The 20,394-nt window shown below is 38.1% G+C and overlaps 1 protein-coding gene across 5 annotated transcripts in view; it reads right to left on the bottom strand.

Annotated features, from left to right (window-relative positions):
* Positions 1–20,394, bottom strand: part of magixa (MAGI family member, X-linked a) — a 55,821-nt gene that overhangs the window by 9,690 nt on the left and 25,737 nt on the right. For all 5 annotated transcript variants that reach the window (XM_073867884.1, XM_055167649.2, XM_055167647.2 and 2 more), the window contains 7 exons: positions 19,496–19,663; positions 17,903–18,395; positions 17,250–17,763; positions 17,098–17,161; positions 16,399–16,797; positions 973–1,173; positions 361–434 (listed from right to left, as the gene is read on the bottom strand). In XM_073867884.1, the coding sequence (XP_073723985.1) occupies positions 361–434; positions 973–1,173; positions 16,399–16,797; positions 17,098–17,161; positions 17,250–17,763; positions 17,903–18,395; positions 19,496–19,663 (1,913 nt within the window). The remainder of the gene's footprint in view (positions 1–360; positions 435–972; positions 1,174–16,398; positions 16,798–17,097; positions 17,162–17,249; positions 17,764–17,902; positions 18,396–19,495; positions 19,664–20,394) is intronic.

The following is a 20,394-nucleotide window of genomic DNA, read 5'->3' as shown; positions in this document are numbered from 1 at the left end:
CAACAGCACTACGTTTTATAATTTAATATGTTTTGTTGAAATAAAATTTTACAATATTTTATGTCATACATTTTCTTTGAGGGGCTGCAAAGGGATGCACTGTACACAAGGGGGGCAGCACACAGAAAAAGTGTGTACTCCTGTAGTGTACTATATATGTGAGTGTATTTGGGTCAGTTAGGTGTCCATGCACAGCATTATATAATTGAATTTAAATTGATTTAAAGTTACATCCTACTAATTCTAATATCGTGGATGCAGCATATATAGCCTTTTTTAATATACAATTATATAATCTTTGTTAAAAAACATTCACGTGTCATCTACTGATGCTTTCTGTGTGCAGGTCTTTAACTTTACCTTCTGTTTGGATCGATGAGCTTTTTTTGACTGGTTCTCAGCATCAAAGTCAGTGTACTCAGGCAGATTATTGTCTAACAAAAATACAGAGAAACACACACACAGTCAATCACATTTCCATACATGCATGTCACTATTTATGAAAGGTTTATGCACCAGCACCCTCTTGTGGTGACTGCGGAATGCACATTTCAATATATGCAGTATTAAAAACCTTAGACTTATGAGCAATAAATAAATTCCTTAAATTTTTAATAATAAACAAATAAACTATATTTATTGCATATCTGTTATGTCTGTATAAAGGAAAATTCCTCCTGAAGGCGGGGTGCACAATTTTTGAAAAAAGACTTTGGTAAAGGGAGTCGGGCCAAGTACCAAAACACACTTGTAGCATATTAGCAGTAAGAGGCGTGTCTACTAACCAACATCCCTGCCTGGGTTGCATATGTGTGGGGCGGGTCTATCAAAAGAAGGTCTAGATTCTATTGGGGTAGGGGCGTGTTTGTTTAGGTGATTTCAAATGTCAACATTGGCTTTCGGAGATCATGCACCTTGCCTTTAACTTTAAAAATCTTTAAAGTTTGTATATGGGTGTTTATGTTTGCCTACTAGTGTTTGAGCGCGGTATAATGGTGAGTCTAAGCGTGTTTCCCGCTCGGCGCAGGATCTGTGCGAGCTCTCTGTGAGGCAGGGTGACCACTGATCGACCCTCAACAGCCTCCAACTGATCCCCAGGCTGGATCTGACCACTGCGTGCCGCTGGGCTCCCTCGACGCACTGTCACGAACCTGTGACACACCAGAGACGAGGCTGTAGATAGAGAGAGAGAAGAGAGAGAGGTTATGAAAACAAACTAAATTCTCATCAAAGTTCTCTGTTTTGTTTCTGGATCAAAGTGTGCTATTGTTATACGAATTTGTTTTTGTTGAGTCCCGTTCACAAACAACAGTAAGACAGAAGCTTTGTTCCACACACACATGCTTTCACATTCCAGAACAGGGAGTTTTCAGATAAACTCCCATGTAAAATAACAAACCTGTTATAAATCATTGGAAAAAAAATTCCCAAACTGCTGGCAAATCAATGAACTGAAGTCAAGAAAATGCATTGAAATAAGTTACTGTGAACACTTTTGTTTCATTACTTCTTTCTGTGCATCTCATGTTCCACTGACTGTTGATCTCCTTAGATGGTCTTGGACCTTGTACCTTGTTTTTTTTATTAAGTGCAGATAAACGTGAGGATGAATCTGCAAGCAAAATCCGTTTTTTCAAATGCACAAATCCAAAAATAAAGTCATAAATCTAGAGTAATATATTTAGCTATAATTGCTAACACTTGTCTTAAAAGTACAGACCCTCTCATCACATCAGTGACTCCAAACACTAAGCAGTTTTTTTTTGACACAGTTTAGATTAACCAACTACTATGCCGTATATTAGTTATATTAGGACATTTAAGTAGTTTTTACAAACATACATTAAAACAAACATTACCAGTGTGCATCTTCAGACAAAACAACGGCACTGATATATTTTAAGGTATGTCAGTGCAAGCTGTTTTCAGTTAAAGAGCACCTATTTCATTGCTAAAAACAACGTTATTTTGTGTATTTGGTATAATACAATGTGTTTGTGTGGTTTGTGGTTAAAAAACACATTATTTTCCACATACTGTACATTTTTGTAGCTCCAGATTTCACTCTCTTCCTAAAACACATGGATTTGAAAAGCTCTGTGTCCCTGATTGGCCAGCTAATCTGTACTTTGTGATTGGCCTGAATACCTCTGACGTCAGCAGGAAATGTGACGCTCCTTACCATGTTTAAAATAAAGCAATAAACCCCGAGAAGCAGTGGGTTACCAGTGCATTTTATAACAGCTAATGGGCGTTGTTAGGCACGACGCGAAGCGGAGTACCTAAAACCCCCTTAGCTGTTATAAAATGCACTGGTAACCCAACGCTTCAAGGGGTTTATTGCGTTTATAAAACGGTTACTTCATATGCATAACGTTAGCGGGATTTTATAAAATAAAACACAAATAAGTTGTAATTATATTAGTACAAATATTACTCTTCCACCAAACAAAGTAGTTCCTCAGAATCAAGTGTGAGTGTGTGACTGAAACAGAGCGCAGTTCCCAACCAACACAGACGCAGCAAAGACACTGAAAATATGATTTAAGACTGTGGTGTTTATGTTATAAAATCACCATTCATCTAATTTATACATTAACATTTATATTAATGTATAAATTAGATGCAACTGTTGAAGTGATGATCAAATATGCTTGGAAGCATGCTGAACTCTTTCCCCATCAGCGTTTTTTTTAAGTTGCCACCCAGTTTTAGTTTAATGCCTTACAGAAAAATTATCTTCTTTATATAAACATAAAATATCAAATGAAAGAACAGACCATCCGCTTTCAAACAAAAACAAACAAAAAACCATTTCATCCTACCTTCATTTGTTCTCTTATCACCTCTCAATTTTTTTTAAAAAGCGGAGATAATTCCATTTTTGTGAAGAACTTTAGTAAGAGATCAAATTCACAGCCATGAACAGTACTACACGGTAGAGATGCGCGGTTGGCGGTTACAGCCGCGGACTCCGCGGATAAACCGCGGATCGGGCGGATGACGTGACGAAAAATAATATTTTAATTAAATTCGGGCGGGTGGCGGATCGACTGCTTGTTATTAGCTTTGTTATTCAAAGCATACGACCTTAAAGGTGAGCATTATGTCTATCAAGGTGGCAGGCTCAGAAGTTCGCGAAGAGAACTGAAATGAGACGGTCTAGCCTTCAGAGGACCCATAATTTGGGTCACCTGTTGCACGCGCCCCCGGTAGCGCCCATCGCGCCTGTCAGCAATAAACAGCGGAGACATTTCTGACTTATTAAAATAAATATGTAATCAGAAAAATATGAATTTATTTTAGAAAATATGACACATTGATGTAGATTAAACTATTCAACAACAGTATATCAAATAATCAACCTTAGAAATATACGCAACATAAACCAAATAATATTAACACAAAACATAACTTATAATACTAAAACAGTGACAAGAAAAAGTTTTCTAAATACACTTTTATTTAATAAAGGTTTTAATTGTTTGGGATAGCCTCGGCATGTTAAGGATCCATTCGTTCTATCATTAACAGCGCAGAGAAATGAGGACGCATTTTGACACAGCTCTCATCAACGCCGGCGAAGGAGGTACGTGGCAAACTCAAAAAAATGAGAATTAAAAACAAAGGGAATAAAAGGTCAGAAAAGGGTTGCCTGGAATAAGTTTTACAAAGTGGTAAATCAGGAGGATGACACTAGTGCAGACTATGTAATTTGTGCGTTTAATTTAGGCTATTTATTTATTTTTGTCCCATGTCATGTGCGCCGATCGGAGACTGGTCTTTATGATTTAAAAAGAAAGCATTCAAGTGAACAGTACTAAACGAACTTGAAGCAAAAATAAGCAGCTATTTCAGCAAATGCAAACTTCAATCAAACATAGTAAGAGGTGAAGTATAGCTTTAGCCTACAGAAATGCTTATTGCATTAATTTTTAAATGTGTGCGAGGTCCGTGCACGTCCTTCGCTAGCTAAACGAGCATTAAATATTAATGACGTTGAGTTTATTGTTTTTATTAATTTATATTCACAAAACTTATCAACAAAACATTGATTAAAATTAAGAGACAAATTATCTGAAACGAAATTCATTTTAAAGTAGAAAACAAAACTTAAATTAAACTCGAAAATAATGTCTGACCCATTACAATTCTCCCTTCATATTGGCCTTTACAACGCCCTATATGGCGTTTAAAATTACAGTCTATCTTTCGTAATAAGCTAACTAAAATTAAACAAAACATAAACACATTACAACAATATTCAAACCCAACAATACTCAAACATAAATATAAATAGACATTATGATACATGTTAAAACAATCCGATATAGCATTTATAATAGCTGGTTGGTAGATGTTTACTATTTTTGTCAAAACCTCCGTTGCAAACCTCCATTTACCTGAATAAAATAATGTTTACATTGAAAATGATGCGCTGTCACGTTAACACCAGCTGTTTGTTTACATAAGACTCCATCTACATTTACACTCAGCGCAACGTCTGATTTCTTAAACTAAAACAGGGTCTGCAGCGTTGACGAACGAATCCGTTTATGAGGGTCGAAAACGGTGATGTAGATGAAAGGCGTAAACGTAGCAAAAGTAACGCATTTTAAAGGATAAACGCATTAATGTAAACATAGCCTGAGTTCACTGCTTATATTCTAGGGCTTTCTAGTCTCGCGGCTGTCATCAGCAGCGGCTGTCATCAGCAGCGCCTTGCATCGCCCAGTCAGCGGATGGCGGGCGGGTGCGGTTTTGAAAACTGGTCAGAATTGTTGGTGCGGATGGATGGCGGACGGATGATGAGTTTTGTGATGCGGTTGCGGATGAAATAAAAGCCCATCCGCGCATCTCTACTACACGGTGTTTTCAGTGAATGCGTCAGTGTTTAAGTTGGGTAAGATCGCCTTCCCAGTGGATAATAGCGGACGTATGAACTTGAGTTATAAAATCCTCAGACAACGTTTTCTCTTTATCGACGAGATGACTCAACAATATTTATTGACATTCATCTGGATATCGCCATTAATTGTGCAATTGTAGACAAATTAAAAATATGATTAAAGACTGTGGTGTTTATTTTCATAAATCAGTACGCAGCAACAGTGGCGCAGTGATGATACTTATGTAATGTGGTCTGAACCGTGAGGTTACCGGTGTATTTTATCACGTCTTAGAACGCGTTTCCAGAACTGCCCGTTTTATAAGATTCGTTTGCTAACAGGAGTTAACTTACAGGCTGTAAATCCAAAGCGGAAGGAATTATAATAATGATGTCGGTCTTTACCACATCACCAATCCCAGGAAGTAAACTGTTGCCTACAATAAAAGGGATTTACATTGGAGACAATAACTTGCGTCTTCGTTTACTTTGGGGTATGTACCTTTTTCATATCATTAAAGAGTAACTAAACCCTAAACCAACTTTTTTTAGTTAATGATCTGTAAGAATGATGCTTTATTAGTGCTGTTCATTGATTTTAGTAAGTTTTTTGACATTTGGATATAAAGTGTTTCAATACTACAATATATGGTGTATAAACGTCTGAGTGCTGCCCTCTTCAGGTTGAACGGTGGCTACTGCAGTTAAATTTTCCTATTGGATGTTGGGTCCAAAAAATAACTTGTGACGTAAGCAGGTTTAAGCTCACCACGCCCTTGTTACGATCTTACCACAAACTTGCACACTTGGTAGGAGCTTAGTTCGTCCCCTTTATCTCCGTTGGGATCTGCCCACTTTTCTTGTATTTTTCAAATATTGCCAGTGGGTGGAGTCAGGCTCTGACCAGGGGTTTAGTTACGCTTTAACATGTGCTAATACTAGCAATGCTGACATCGCGGGCAAGCTCGTTAAATTTCTGGGTCGAACTTCTGGGTTTCATCCGGCTTGTTACTTTAAGATGCGTGTCATGCAATATCCACTTCTCGGCGCATGGTTATAGTTTTTTACTAAATACTAAAATAAATAAGTGAAGAAGAACCACCGGAAGTGTATGATATTTTAAGCTTTCAGTCTTGAGGTGTTTTTATTTTACACCAACTGTTTGAAAATTTGTGTCATTTTCAACCAGTCGCTGTAAAAGTATGGTTGACAAAATATATATTTTTTATCTTGGTACTGCCGAAATTTCATCGAAACCTAGGAAGAAGGTGGTATTTAAATAAATTGCAAAAAATTGGTAGTCACGTTTGTGGTGGTAGATTAGCGAAAGGCCTGAACATCAGAACTGCAGGCATCGTTCTAAAAACTGGGTCTGAGTCTGAATATGACAAACTAATTCCAACTAAATGGCCCATTCCAACTAAAACAGTAATGATTTAATTTCAAAGAACTAACAAAATTCTATCGTCTGTTACAATTTCATGCAAATATCTAAGAAAATGAGAAAGTTACAAGCAAAAACGTGATGAGCAGCATTTTCGGTCACACAGCTTCCATTGACATCCATATATAACTTTCTCCTCAGATTTCTAATATTAAAAATATCATAACTTTCTCAATCCTCAATACCAATCCAGGTATCTTTGTAAATGGGAATGTCTGCTCTGTCTAGTTGTGTGATGAATTTTGAGCTTTGGGTGTTTTGAAAATTATTATCATCATACTTACTAATACACACTTACATACCAAAGGAAATGTAAAAACTTAAGACAGCTCAAACGTGTTTTAGTCAGAGTCTGGTAAACCAGCCCTAAGTGATACACTAGATTTTACTAGATTTTTGAACAGTCATGGTAATTGTGACATCACATGTGTCTGCTTGTACTGTAAAAACTCTGACAGGACATTGATGGAAAAAAAGAAAAAAAGCAGCAAGAAACAATGGACACAGTGGGCAGCAGATATGAATAAACAAATCAAACACGTTATAAAGGAAACAGATGTTTGAAATGTTTTACAACCTGTTGTGTCCTAAGAGCATAAGCCAAGAAACACACTTTCCCTCATGACATGAAAGAAACTTTGCATCTGTGGAGGATGTGACAAAACAAAAACACAGCCAATCACAACAGTCGAGCAGAACAGCCACAGTCAATCAAAACAAAACAGGCATGACTACTTTTTTGATTCATTAAACTTTTTCTATAAGTGAATTATGTCTCATAAACTGGAAAGTTGAAAGATTCTTTACTTTGTGTACAGATTATCATGAAAGAGACGCCTACTGTAGATCATTGTAATTTATTTGAGTAATCCTGTACCTTCCAAAAAAACTTTACATTAAATTAACAGTGGACCATAGGTGACCTTTTCTTGTGTAAGTGGGCCGTTTTCTGACAGAATAAGATGCAGTGTTGACCAGACCAAAGCACTGTATGCTATGAGTTAGACAAGTCACAGAAAAAAAGTCACTTTAGCAGATCCACAGAGTGAAAAAAGGACAATACTGTGCCCTTAATAAATTGGCAACTTTTGGCGGTGAGTAATTAAATAACCTCGTGTGTGTGTGGTTTGAAGTGAGAGACTCAGTAGAGCGCAGGTGAACGTGTTTAGTGTTTTCTGAAGCGTGTTGAGGTGGAAGCGATGTTCTCTCGCCTCTCCGCATCTACCACTTATCTGCAACTATGTTGTTAAGCGCTGCCAATTATTTACAAACCTACATTATTCATGGGTCTGTCTATTATTCATAACACATTCATGCATTATTTATAGAGTGTAAAACATCTTTGTTAATCAGCACATTGTTCCATACTGTGGGTTTATTTATAGAGATGAATGTACAGTGAACAAATATGTAAACAGTTTTGCGTTTATGGGGTTGTTAAGTAAACACAACACAAGTTTTTTTGTAATCCCATAAATGCCCCCATCATGAAAATAAAGAGAGATAATAAATATAGTATTTTGGGACGCAGGCACAGCTGTCCATGACCCAGCTGCCAGAGAGACAGAGATATCCCAAAATCATCATCTTAACTATCATGAATGACACAACACAGACACATACAGGTAAACAGTAGCAAAACTTATGCCCAAGTCAAACTGTAACTAGTCTTAATAGTGAGGAATAACTTGGTCATGCTTTTATAGCTTCACTGTTTTTGTTCACCTGCACTTTATTCATGAGTCCATTACTTTTTTACGTCTGGGCAGATGACCTCTCTGAATTACAGACCAACGAACCACAAACAGTAAGAGCTACAATATACACATGCAACACGCTTCAAAGGAAGAACAGAAAACATGTGTGTTCAGTAAGCAAAGTTTAGGCTGGAGTAGAAAGCAGATGACTGTTACTGTACAATACCTATCTAATAAATCTGTTTGTGCAGGGAGGAAGATAGCATTTTCCAGCAATTTAGTTTAAACAAAAATAATAATAATAATAATAATAATAATAATAATAATATATATATATATATATATATATATATATATATATATATATATATATATATATATATATATATATATATATATATATATATATATATCTCCTGAACTCCAAACTGAATGTCAGAATGGGAAAGAAAGGTGATTTAAGCAATTTTGAGCGTGGCATGGTTGTTGGTGCCAGACGGGCCGCTCTGAGTATTTCACAATCTGCCCAGTCACTGGGATTTTCACGCACAACCATTTCTAAGGTTTACAAAGAATTGTCTGAAAAGGTAAAAACATCCAGTATGGATGCCTTGTTGATGCTAGAGGTCAGAGGAGAATGGGCCGACTGATTCAAGCTGATAGAAGAGCAACTTTGACTGAAATAACCACTCGTTACAACCAAGGTATGCAGCAAAGCATTTGTGAAGCCACAACACGCACAACCTTGAGGCGGATGGGCTACAACAGCAGAAGACCCCACCGGGTACCACTCATCTCCACAACAAATAGGAAAAAGAGGCTAAAATTTGCACGAGCTCACCAAAATTGGAAAGTTGAAGACTGGAAAAATGTTGCCTAGTCTGAGGAGTCTCGATTTTTGTTGAGACATTCAGATGGGAGAGGCAGAATTAGGCGTGAACAGAATGAGAACATGGATCCATCATGCCTTGTTACCACTGTGCAGGCTGCTGGTGGTGGTGTAATGGTGTGGGGGATGTTTTCTTGGCACACTTTAGGCCCCTTAGTGCCAATCGAGCATCGTTTAAATGCCACGGCCTACCTGAGCATGTTTCTGACCATGTCCATCCCTTTATGACCACCATGTACCATCATCTGATGGCTACTTCCAGCAGGATAATGCACCATGTCACAAAGCTCGAATAATTTCAAATTGAACATGACAATGAGTTCACTGTACTAAAATGACCCCACAGTCACCAGATCTCAACCCAATAGAGCATCTTTGGGATGTGGTGGAACAGGAGCTTCCTGCCCTGGATGTGCATCTCAGAAATCTCCATCAACTGCAAGATGGTATCCTATCAATATGGGCCAACATTTCTAAAGAATGCTTTCAGCACCTTGTTGAATCAATGCCAGGCTGTTCTGAAGGCAAAAGAGAGTCAAACACAGTTCTTGATGAGCAAAATGACATAACAAAATCAGTCTAGTTTTTAGGCAAAAAAGTGAAATGTGCTTAAAACAAGGAAAAATATCTTCCAATGGGGTGAGAATTTTTTCTTCAATTAAGTGTTTAAGAAAAAAGTAAACTTATTTCAAGATTTTTTCTTACCCTATTGGCAGATATTTTTGCTTGTTTTAAGCACAAATTCACTTAAAGATGCAATTTGTATTATCTGCGCTGCTGGATGGCACCAGATCAAATCAATAACAATGACGTTGTTTAATGACGCTCTGAAGCAGCGTGGAATTATGGGATTTGTAGTCTTCAACTCAACCGCTGATGGCCATCAATCAGACGCGAACGAGAAATTATGTTGAGGGATAAGGTAATCAAGTCTTTATAAATGTTGCGTTTGATAACGCTTTATAGTTTATATGTGATGTTCAAAACGAAATTGTTAGTCATAGATGTTACAGTATTAGTCAAAATTCGATGGTTAACACAGCACAGAATTAAGTTTTCAACTTAATCTACAATGATTTTTCACATAATGTATTGACAGTACAAATCTTTATGTGAAGTGCCTTAAAATGACCATTTGTATTGCTGTACAATATCTCTTGATGTGCATATCGTCCGCGGGAAGACGCGCTGATTATAATCTACACACTAATGTTGTGATCAATATAATAGCATACGTATTTTGAAGGGTTACGAATCAAAACAACTCACCCATCACGTAAAACACAAGCAGGATCAGAATCTCTGTCTAGTTAAATGTTGACCTGACCCTGCAGAAACAACAAATCCTCTCAAAACAATATCTGAAAGAAGATTCAAAAGTGAACGCTTTTCACACATCCTACATGAGCTCAACACACATCCAACAAAACAAAACATGAATGTTTAAACATACTGAACACAAACAAGCAATCTCAAATCCCCTTAGGGGTAAACAGGCGAAACCAACCTTCTGTTTAATGTTTAATCTTATCCATCATATTAGCCTTGGCATTTAAATGCACGGCAAAATGAACAATGCAAAATCTCACATGTCAGAAAAAAACTTGCTCAACCAATGATCCAGAACATGTTTTCTGTTAACATGGAAAAGCATCAGGACAGCGTCTGCCAACCCAGACCAACACGTCTTTATAAAGCCCAACTCAGAAACTGGCATAAAACAAGGCCTTGAAGATATCACAGAATAGAGAAGACACACAGATAAGACAAATCTTAAATTTAACAGAGAAACATAGTGGTTTTGCTTGCTCTCTAACTCATGCACACACTGAACATTCTCTCCAAATGACTTAATGGAGATAATCTCACACACGTGATAAGATTTCGAAAGTGAACAGCTCATAACAATTATAATCCATCTAACTGATCCATGGTTGTTACTCAACCTTATTGGGCCCCATTTGTCCAAGGGCCTCAGACAATGTTAATTATTAGGGTTTAAAATGAAAAAGGCACTAAAAATAGTTAGTAGTAAAGACTATTTTTCTTATTTTAAGTCTATACTCTAGACATTAAAAATGGTAATAGACAAAGACGGTGTAAAAAGTGACTACTGTGCTGGTACCGTAGTACAGTGATGGTAATTCAATAAAATTTGAATATATAACATGGTACTGAATATTGCTATCACTATTCTCATTTTCTATGGCTTTTACATGGTAATATGTTACAAAAAATGCTGTGGGACTGTACAATTCTGTACATTTTATTATCATATTAACTTTATGCCCCAAAAATGCCATGTACTACATAGTTAATGATAACAAAGCAACATTATGAAGGCAACGTTAATACTATTTTTTAAATCTCCATTAAACCTTGTTTTTGCATTAGCAGCTAGTTTTGGACCCATTTGCACTGTGTATGATCAAGAGAAAGAAAGTTTGAGTTGAAGTCTTTCTTTTGCACTGCCCACCATGGCCTAGATGAAAAATGTATGGCATGCATGTGAGTGTCCAGGTTAGTACAAGCACAAGGTACGAATAGTATCACAGGAGGCAATCTTTAAAAGAGCTGACCTGGAGAGCTCAAAGACAACACAATACAATACAACACACACAAACAAACATCCTGTACTCTCTTAAACCAACAAACTGTTCCCATGTACCTCAGCTCAAGCTTACAAATAACAAAGCTATATCATAATGATCCATGAAATGTTTAAGTCGCCTTGGATCAACGCTAAAGGGTTACAGAGGCAATAAAAATACTATAAAAATGAAGTTTTTAAAAAAAGTATTTACGTTTTGCGTCCTTCACCGTTTTCAGTGCAGACTGAAGCCTGTCCAACATGTTGACCTAATAAATCCAGATTAAAATGCCATGAATTCCTTATCTACATATGATATTGCAAAACAGCAGAGGACTGTTGAGGTGTTTCTCAGCAGAGCAGAAACACTGACTAAACTGAACTGAAAAAACAGAAGGAGGGGGTGAAAGAGTGCAGAGAGAGAGAGAGAGAGAGACAGAGAGAGAGAGAGAGAGAGAGAGAGAGAGAGAGAGAGAGAGAGAGAATTATAGAAAAATATTTGGAAAATGAGAGAGATTTAATTCGATCCTCTCACAAAAGCAACAGCATGGGGGAGGCAGTAAGTGTGTGGCTATATTATACACTATATAAGTTATATACATAGTTTTTACTTAAAGGTGCAATGTGTAACTTTTAGAAATATATCTTGACAAAAATGCAATATAAAATAAATAACTATACATGCAGTGGTGTATAAAGACCTCTCATAATGAACAGAGTTGTTTTTATTACCTTAAAATGAGCAGTTTTTATCTACATACACCGCGGGTTACATGGAAGTCGCCACAATGTTTCTAAAGTAGCCTTAAACGGATAAACTTTTCTACAGAGCACGTTTCATCTCTACGTTGTCTCAGACGATGACATGGTTGTCATCAGTGGTCACTAGGTTGTCCAGAGAAGAAAGCTACATTAACATGTTACAAAAAAGTTAAATATATAATGCAAATTAATACAAAATAAAATCGTTTAGTTGCACTATTTCACTGTTAATTATGTTATCATTGCTGTAATTATGTTTGTGTGTCTGGGGCGCACCCCTAATGAGTGTCTATGTAGGTCAGTAAAAGGGGTAAAAACATGTGACCTGAGGCTGAGCTCTAATTGGCTGGTTTCGGATCCGGCCTGGGGCGCAGGACTGTGCGCCCCAAACCCTCCTACTTATGTTCTAAGCGAATCAATGTTGTTTTTTATGTCTTTGATCTCATTTGATTGGATCGTTTTCAGAGTCTCATAACCGCGTTGCAGATTGCCATGTAACTGATAGCTACAGTACTGATCAGTGAAAGCAAGTGAAATATCTTAAGATAAAGGAAATATGATTTTATCCTTACAAAATCACCCTTTACAAGGCGTTCAGTTGAAGAATAAATAAAGGATTAAGGAGCTTGGACCAGACTGAGCAGCAGGAAATGATCATGGTCGAGTTTACATGCTTTTCCAGGACTTTTGGCAAATGGAGTTGGCTAACGTTAGCTGGATGCTATGTAAGTCAAATGCCTTTTATTATTTCCCTGTTTGCTGTTTATAAGTCTGCGTGATATACTGGGCGAAATTTTGTGCAGCGTGGACATGATGCTCAAATAATCTGGTATTTTCCGCGGCTTGGTCAACTTTGTTGCAACGTGGTCTGTGATTAGACAACTTTACTGTGTGTGTGTGTTGCGTGTGTGTGTGTTTGCGTGGGTGTGTCTGATCGCGTTAACCGAAGCGTAATGTAAGAGCATGCGATCAATCTCCAAAACAAAAGTAAAACTGCCTCGTCTAACCCACATTATACTCAGATTTACACATTCATAGTAAATTTATTTCATGAAGTTGACTTCAATAGGAACATTTTTAGCATTTTAGCTAAGCAATAATGATATTTATCACATGATAAACGGCTATTTACAGATCTGCATTTCTACAGTAAAAGTTTAATGCGCCCCCCCCCCCCCCAATATTTTAGCACCAGCCGCCACTGGTTGTCATTTTATTTAGCTTCAGCGTTTAGAAATTGAGGTTGGTTGCAATTTGCAATCTCACAGCTAGATGCCGCTAAAAACCCACATTACACATTTAAGGTATTAATATATCTATAATACCTTAAGATAACTAAGCCCACATTACTTAAATGTTCACACACACAAGTTTAAGTAATATGTGGGCTCAGTTAACTGGGTTATTATTATTATTCGGAGTGTGGACTATACTTCAAGAGAGGTAATCTCAGAAATCTCAGAACACAGAAACCATTTTCATATAATGGCTGTGTTTTTAATATTGTGCTACTGTATAATATTACCTGGGGTAGCTATTTGGAGGTAATTTTCATTTAGTGGAAAATATGGAATCTGACTTTAGTTGTAATAGTGTAACTAACTTTTTCATGAAAGTACTTCACTTTTTACAAACCAGAATTAAATTTATTTAATCATTTTCCTAAACCTGCAGGCTGCAAGTCTTGCAATGTAAGATTTTACATCCCTAGTTACCCAAGTTGTGCCTGAACTATGATAACATATTTATTTTGAACGGCTTTCTGTCTTAAACATTGTAACAAAACACAATGATGACCTTTGATAAACAGACACACCTCGCGAGTTCTTATATGGGGAAATCTCTTGATTGAGTTTGGCTGTGCCTTTACTCTACAAAACAATAAACAATAAAGCCAGGCAAATAAACACTGAACTAATTCATAAGAGTAAAAAAGCAGCAACAGGAAAACCGCTCACACAGGAAACTGCTCCAGTCATGAAGTTGAACTACAGTACATAATGCTAAACACAAACTATGACCTTAACCTATCTTACAGTTACAAACACTTCCACTGAGGTGAACATCCAATAACACAGCTAAACATATGTATCAGTAAATGAAGTGAAATTGTTATTAGTCTGCTAATACGGGATTTTCTGTGCACGTGCTTATTGCATAATGACATGACTCAGATGAGCAACATGCTTTGAGGGGGAAAATGCCCTTTTCTGAGAGATTTTCTTCCAAATTTTACCTGGCCTTTAAATATTATAGGAAGAATGCTATACTCGCTCTCTAATAAGATGGTAAGTATGACTCTTTCTAAAGGTTGCTGATCATTTTGATACAAAATAATGTTGTATTATTGTATCCTTATTGTAAATGCTCCTGAATAGAGACACAAGGTTTACATCTGCATTAACAAACTATCAAAACAGTACTGCCCTGTAACACAAAACCATCAAACAGTACTGCCTTTTAAACACAAATGCTTCTCCAAATAAATAAATTGTTAAAATATAATCTCTTAAAACGAAGAATGCAATTGCATTTAAAAAAATCTAAACCAGATATTTGTATTCTCATCCACACTATGGGGCGATTCACATTTAGTGTCTTTGTGCGTCAAATACGTTATTTTGAATGTAGCAGCACGGAAGCAGTGTTGCCAGATTGGAAATGTCCAAGGATCGTACCAGAACCTCAAAATTATGCTATTTGGAAGAAAATTATCGTACACAAGTCAAATTTCCTGTAGATTTTCCCAGCAGATAAATGACTAAGTGTACATTAGTCAAAGAGTCAAAACAACTGAAGAAAAAAAGAGAGTCATTCTCAACGATGATTGGCAGAGAAGACATCACGTAAGAAGAGGTGGAGTTGTGGCAAGAAATGGAACAGCAAGTGTCGAAATCATGAAATCTCACCAAATGAATGCTGTCCTAATCCTAATCCTACACCAAACCTAAACCCGACATCTCCCGAGTTTTAGGCCATAGCTGTATCCCTTCTAGCCAAAACCAAGAGATAGAAGACATGCGTTACACGCATTTGCATTCTCCTTACAATTATGATGGTAGACGTAGGATCAACAGATCAACGACCACTTGAAGTGTCACAAAATGTGGAAATTATTGTACATTATGGGATTTTTTCATTATTGATTGTACATCATCTTTCGTGATTGTACATAATTTTGTGCTGCTGCCTGTCTTGGACAAGACACTATTGGAAAACAGATTTTAAATCTCAATGAGTTTTCTTTCTAGTTAAAAAAAGGTTATATATAAATCGTACAGAGGTCAAAATTATGGTACAAATAAGATAATTATCGTACATCTGGCAACACTGCACGGAATAGAGAGCCACGCAGTCGCAATATGTTCTTTGTGTTCATGTATAGTGGCACCGCAGCCGATGAAAGTACTTCAACTTTTCAGAATGCAGCATTATGCGGTGTACACAACAAATGCGAAGCATTGCGTTGATCGCTTTAGAAAACTTGCGGGATTTAACGTTGGGTCATGTTTATTTTTTTAGCTTGAGTTGAATATTTTCAACTTGAGCAAAGACCCGTTTGAGGCGAAAAGCACGTGATTTCACGCAATCGCACCGCCCAATTTGCATCATTCTCATCGCCCCAAGCGATTTGCGTCTATTCGCGTCTTTGCATTGACTTTGCATTTGCATTGCATTATATGTAATCTAATTGCGCAAATCGTTGAATTCGTATTTGGTGTGTACGCCCCATTAAAAAGTAAGAAGGATATGGCACGGTAAAGTTTTCCATGCAGTTTTAGACCCGAAATCTCAACCGGCCCTAACACCTGCAACAACTGAAAACTGTGTATATACAAGCACACAAAGGCACTTCTAAAACCAGTTTACTGTATAATGATGTACTCTCACATTACATAAAGATTCCCAATCAAGATGTTTAACTCAACATAAGGGTGCCCATGCTGGCAGCCAGGCTAAGATCATATGACCAGCTGAATATTATAAATTTATCCTAAGTACTGTAACAAAAGCACTACTTTTTCTTATATGTGATGCTGCATCCACAGCAGTACGCATCAGTATGAAGTTCTGACTAAGTTAATGTCTCAAGATTTACATATCGCATTGTAACCGGCCCATACTTACATCCATTCACTACATCTTGGGAGGCGACAACAAAACCGAATCCTTCCCCCGTTCTTCGTCTCAGCTCCACTTCCATCGCTTTGGAAGAAGCTGCTGCCCTCCCTTCGGCGTGGCTTTTGGACACGGCTCCAAGGTTTAAAACCGCGTTTTGGCCCCAGTGACCAGTTCCATCCTCGACTCCCAACCAGTCCCGGGGCTCTAACGTTAGCGTCACAGGCACTGAGTCCAGGAAGCTGGTGCTCTGGACCAGGTTAGGAAGGTCACCAGAGGGCGAGGAGGGTGAGAGGGTGCTCTGGCTGGGTACAGCACCATCAGAGGACGGCGAGGTCAGATCAGGGGTGCCCAGTGAGGGAGGAGTTCTCTTATATGCATTCGGGGAACCAGGTGAACAAAGAGGACCTAAAAGAGAACAGGTCATTGACAGGTGATATTGGACAAACAATATATGTGACTTTTTTGTGATTTACTGTTTGTATATAAAATCATCTTACATAATGTAAAGAACATTCTGAGAATATATAACCTTGATATCTTTATTATTGACTGAGTAAGACCAAGTCAAAGATTAAAATCAATGATTACTGTAAAATCAAATGAATGGTACTAGTTATTGTGTAGCATACAAATATAATACCATTAATTATGTATAACTATACATAATTGAGTATAAAGTATGTTTATTAAAGGATGCTCACTTACCTCCTCTGTAAACCAGTAATACCACCTCACCCTGTTTGGTATGTTCTTGTAGCACCCGCTGAACCTGAGCAAAGAAAGATCAAAGTAAGATTATACAAAAATACATTTTTAAAATCCCAAAACTGTACACTGCATTTCAAACAAAGAATTACCTGTGCGAAGCTAAGGCTCTGTACATCTGCGCCATTGATTTTGATAATGGCATCCCCTGGCTGTAGGGAGGGGCACTGCCGCCTGTCCCAGACTCTTTTCACCACCGCAAGCTGCCCTCCCTGCCCCCCAGCCGTCACGCTAAAACCCATACCCCCTCCTTCGCCCCCGCCCAAGGCCACGGGTACCAGCTCACCACCTCCTCTGCACCCTACCCCACCCGGGGCTCCGGGGGACCCTAGGCCCCCTGGATGAGGTCGCGGGGGGTTGTTGGCTGGACACCCGTTAAAACCGCAGGGTGGGAGCTCAGTTGGAGGTACAACGGCAAGAGATGTTTGGGGCATGGGAGGTCGCTGGGTGCCAGGGGCCCCTGGTAGGGGGACGGTCTGACCCACTTCAGGCTGGGGTAGAGGTAGCGCGACAGAGGAGTTATCGCTGTCGGAAGACTTGGAACTGTGATGACCGTGAGAGGGAGCCGGAAGAGAGTTGTTGTTGTAGCTTCGGACGAGGGATGCCCTGGATGGAGAGTTAATGAGTTAACTGTGGAAGGTTTATTCAAACAAATAACCTAACCACCTATGTATACCGTCACTCACAAAGACTTCAGGATCAACATGTCCCACTCTGAAATTGATAAATTTGGCATCGTAGTTACCTGCGCGTGACAACAGAGCTGACCTCCGTATCGCTGTGACTGGAGCTCATTCTGTCTGACGGTGGAGGGGCATTTGATGAAGGCACTGCCCCCAACCCTACAGTCCCTCCCACTCCGTTTCCATTGGCCATCGAATAGGAAGTTTGCGGTGCTGTGTTGCCATTAGCATCCAGAGACTCTTTCTGCATGCGGGGGTAGAAGTTGTTGTGGTGAGACATGGAGCGGTTGATGTTCACCAGACCAGACTGGTGAACATCGGGATGTTGCGACTGGGTTTGAGCATAGCCAGGGGCAGCAGGGTTTGAGCTTTTTGGATCAGAGGGTGAAGCAAGGCTGGTTTTGGGGCAGCCATCGGGTTTGTAAAGCATGGGGTAACCTCGACGGAGAACCACGTCTACACTTTGACCCATGGGGACGGATTTTAGCATTTCTACCACTTCTTTATGGGACAGACCCAGCACACATGTGTCATTGATGTACACCAGGATGTCAGCTGAGAGAAAAAGAGATTTATGTTATTTAATTTGTACATACATTGGATGAGGAAAATCATGTAGCATTAATCATTTGTGAAAGTCTGTGTAGTTTGACTTTCTGACTGTATATCTGTCCGACTGTATATCCAACATTTTTGACTTCTAAAAGGTGTGTTTTTACATACTGTAGTACTACATGAAATGTCAAAAAGGTCAGGAAAATTACAACATGTGTTGGTTTTACAGCACACGTGAGTGGATTGTGTGAGAGACAGTCAGATAAAAACCCAAAGGCCCATCTGGATTAAAAGGAGATCAGCAAATTTAAACCATGAGACCTCTCAATAACCTAACACACACACACATACAGGAATTGTAAACTAATCCGGAAATGGGAGAAATTCACAGCTGAAAAATAAAAAGTGAGGATTGGAGGGATGGAGAGATAGATTAGAAGATGGGAAAAGAGGAAAACGGTCATTTCGTGTTCCCCTTTTAAAATCCATCTTTCATCCATCTCTCGTTGTCTGATTGGTTCATCTTTCACTCTTCTTGTTTGTCAATCTATTTATCTATAATCCAGATATATGGTGCTTTTATCCAAATGTCCTCACAGACCCTGCACAAACTAATCTTTATTATTAAATTCATACTGTATGCTATAAATCCATAAATATTTAAAACACTGACCATGTGAAGTTTTTTTTTTCAGATGTAAAAACAGTAAGCCACTCAATATAGAAGCCCCCCCCCCCCGAAAAAATATTTTAATCTATATTTTTTTCTTGTTTTCTAGTAGGAAAATATATATTTACTGTAATCATTTGTGTAAGATAAGACTTCATTTCAGAGAATATTGTAACTTGAATTAATTGTAGTTTTCTTATCTTATTAGCAAAATATTATTTTTTATTTTGAGCATGAAATAAATAAAATATATAATAAATATATATTTTTATTTCTTTAAAATAAATAGAACACACACACACACACACACACACACACACACACACACACACACACACACACACACACACACACACACACACACACACACACACACTGCATAAAGAGTTTAAGTGAGCGCTCTGGGTCGAATAAAGTCTTTTAGCCTCACCTGTTTTTAGTGCAGATGGACCTCCAGGTGTGACGCTGTACACCTGTAGGAACTCTCTCGGTCTGCTGCCACCCACAATATTAAAGCCAAACCCACGAGGCCCTTTCGACAGGCGGGTGTGTATGGAATAGCCCTTCAGGTCGGATGGTTGATCTGTGAACGCAGGTACTGATACATACACACGCACGCATGCACACACCCACATATACACACACACACTTTAGATTTAGCTGAAACTTTAGATTTAGATTAGATTTTCATAGGCAGGGTCACATTTACAGTACTTTTACAAAACAGTTAAACAACAGTGCCATCTGCTGGTATTGCTTATACACTCTGTAAGTAATACATCGACACACAAATTATATTAGTAAAGAAACACAAGCGATGCTTAGAACAGGATACTACACTTTCAGTAATATGGGAGTAAAACGTATGCAAATTTTGCAAATGTTGTGTTTGCATGATCTTGATGAATAAGTCACCATGTCAAAATATACACTATATAACAAATCACATTTAGAGAGGAGTGCTGGAGCCAATCCCAGATTTGAAGGGTTGAAGGGAGTGAAACACAGGTGGCCAGTCCATCTCACTGGGTGAGAAGCTGACATTAATTTTAGAAATTCATAAACTTTTGTATGTTTTTCTTTTGCCTTGTTAACAGCACGCACAGCGTCCAGAAATTGTGCAAAACCTGATGATCAATGATATGTCAAATTAATCTGACTTTTTTACTGTAAAACAGTTAAAGGGATAGCTCACCCAAAAATGTACTAACTCTCATTATGTTACAAACCTGTAAACATTTCTTTGTTCTGATCAACACAAAGGAAGATATTTTGAGAAATGTTTGTAACCAAACATGTTAAAGGGGTGGTTCAATGGTATTTCAAGCA

The sequence above is a fragment of the Misgurnus anguillicaudatus genome, chromosome 5 (assembly GCF_027580225.2).
Source record: "Misgurnus anguillicaudatus chromosome 5, ASM2758022v2, whole genome shotgun sequence".
NCBI lineage: Eukaryota > Metazoa > Chordata > Actinopteri > Cypriniformes > Cobitidae > Misgurnus > Misgurnus anguillicaudatus.
Note: the sequence above shows the minus strand (reverse complement) of the source record. Positions and strands in the feature narration are given on the sequence as shown.